This window comes from Gavialis gangeticus, unplaced genomic scaffold, assembly GCF_001723915.1.
Source record: "Gavialis gangeticus isolate Ggan-Ray unplaced genomic scaffold, GavGan_comp1, whole genome shotgun sequence".
Classification (NCBI taxonomy): domain Eukaryota; kingdom Metazoa; phylum Chordata; order Crocodylia; family Gavialidae; genus Gavialis; species Gavialis gangeticus.
In genome coordinates, this window is record NW_017728991.1 from 6,206,236 (window position 1) to 6,207,795 (window position 1,560).

Below are 1,560 nucleotides of genomic sequence, written 5' to 3' on the forward strand. Positions count from 1 at the left end.
TCCATAGCCAAAGGCAGGCCTTCTCTTCTAGTACAGGCTTCTTGACGTCTTAGCTGTAATTGATACTGTTAATCATGCTCCCTTTAATTTTTGTCTTCCTGTAGCTTTTCTGCCCCATTCATAGTTCTTTTTGTATCTCTCTAATGCAATGTTTTTAGAGCACTTTTGGTGGGGAGAGGGAAGAAGTTTGGTAGGGAAACTTTCTCTTCCTACAATGCCATTTATGCATTCAAAACCCGTCTCCTCTTCAATTTAATTAGAATAATAATGAAATCTTTATTTTCTGCCCAAAATCCTTTCCTACACCTTCCTTCAGTTACTGCTGGCACCAACACCATTATTCTTTCACGTAAAAGGAGACATTGATATAAGCTTTGTCTGGTTTCCTTTAAGCCCCACACATCCAGAATATAGTCAAATCCTGATGTTTCTTCTTCATAATACCAGCAACTTTCAAGCTTCTCATCCTCTGCTCCCCCTTCTCCTCCCACAACCAGTATTTTTTTTAAAGGGATTATTTGCTGTTCCTTTATTTCAGGGACAGACTTTCAGGCACTAGCTGTATTTATAATAGTATCAGTGTCATGCTCTGAGTCAAATCTTTGTTCTATGCGTCCTTTATTTTTCTATTGTCATAAAGATACCTGTAGATATTATTTTTCCATTTAAAAGGTATGCTAGGTGACTGAAGCTTGATCCTTTTTCCATTTTTTTTTTAACGGGAGTCATCCCATTTTGGTTAGGTGGAATGTATTGTATCCATTTTAGCCATGTAGTGTAAATTATTCCATGTGTATTTAGTGTAAATGTAGTGCTTATGTTGTAATGTTATGAACCTTTTCCTCTTCTGTTCCACAGCGTGTGATATGAATGTTCACAAACAGTGTGTAATAAATGTCCCAAGTCTCTGTGGAATGGATCACACGGAGAAAAGAGGAAGGATTTATCTGAAAGCAGAAGTCACTGGTGACAAACTACAAGTCACAGGTAAATAAGAAAAGAGAAAAAATGGGGTTTTGGTAACAGTAAAGGGGGTCGTTTGGGAACTTTTTGGTGCTTTGGAATAATTTAATGTCAGTTATACACTTACTATTATATTCAAACTATTTATGTACTTTGGGTCATATCCTTGCTCGTTATGGTCAATGGCAAACTTCCATTAATCTTCAACAGTTCATCTAATATGTATGGTAGTCTAAAAATGTTGTAGAAGGTGGTATTCAAACAAATTGTAATTATTTACAATAGATTTGCGTAAGGTTTAAAGTAACACTTTGCCCCTGGAGAAAAACATAAGCATACTAACTAAAATCTTTGTAAAAGACATTTTTCCATGTAAACAGCACTACAACTAAATTGTTAAGCTCTTGAAAAAGGTGTCCAGCAATTACTCAAAACACAAGAGGAGATCCCTTGGATTCTTCCATCCGATATAAAGCTGGGGGCTCAAAGACCGTTCCAGGCAAAACATAAAATATGACATCAATAACCATATTCCCGGAGGGTGGATAAACAGTGTTTTGCTTTTCTTTCCTTGAAAGTATTTTCTCAGGTATTTGT

The 1,560-nt window shown here is 36.2% G+C and overlaps 1 protein-coding gene across 1 annotated transcript in view; it reads left to right on the plus strand.

The window, feature by feature from the left end:
* The window catches only part of PRKCA (protein kinase C alpha), a 257,810-nt gene extending 256,809 nt beyond the window's left edge, over positions 1-1,001 (plus strand). Inside the window, exon 5 of the mRNA XM_019516548.1 lies at positions 859-1,001. Coding sequence (XP_019372093.1) covers positions 859-995 — 137 coding nt within the window. The 3' untranslated portion in view covers positions 996-1,001. The remainder of the gene's footprint in view (positions 1-858) is intronic.
* The last annotated feature ends 559 nt before the right edge of the window (positions 1,002-1,560 follow it).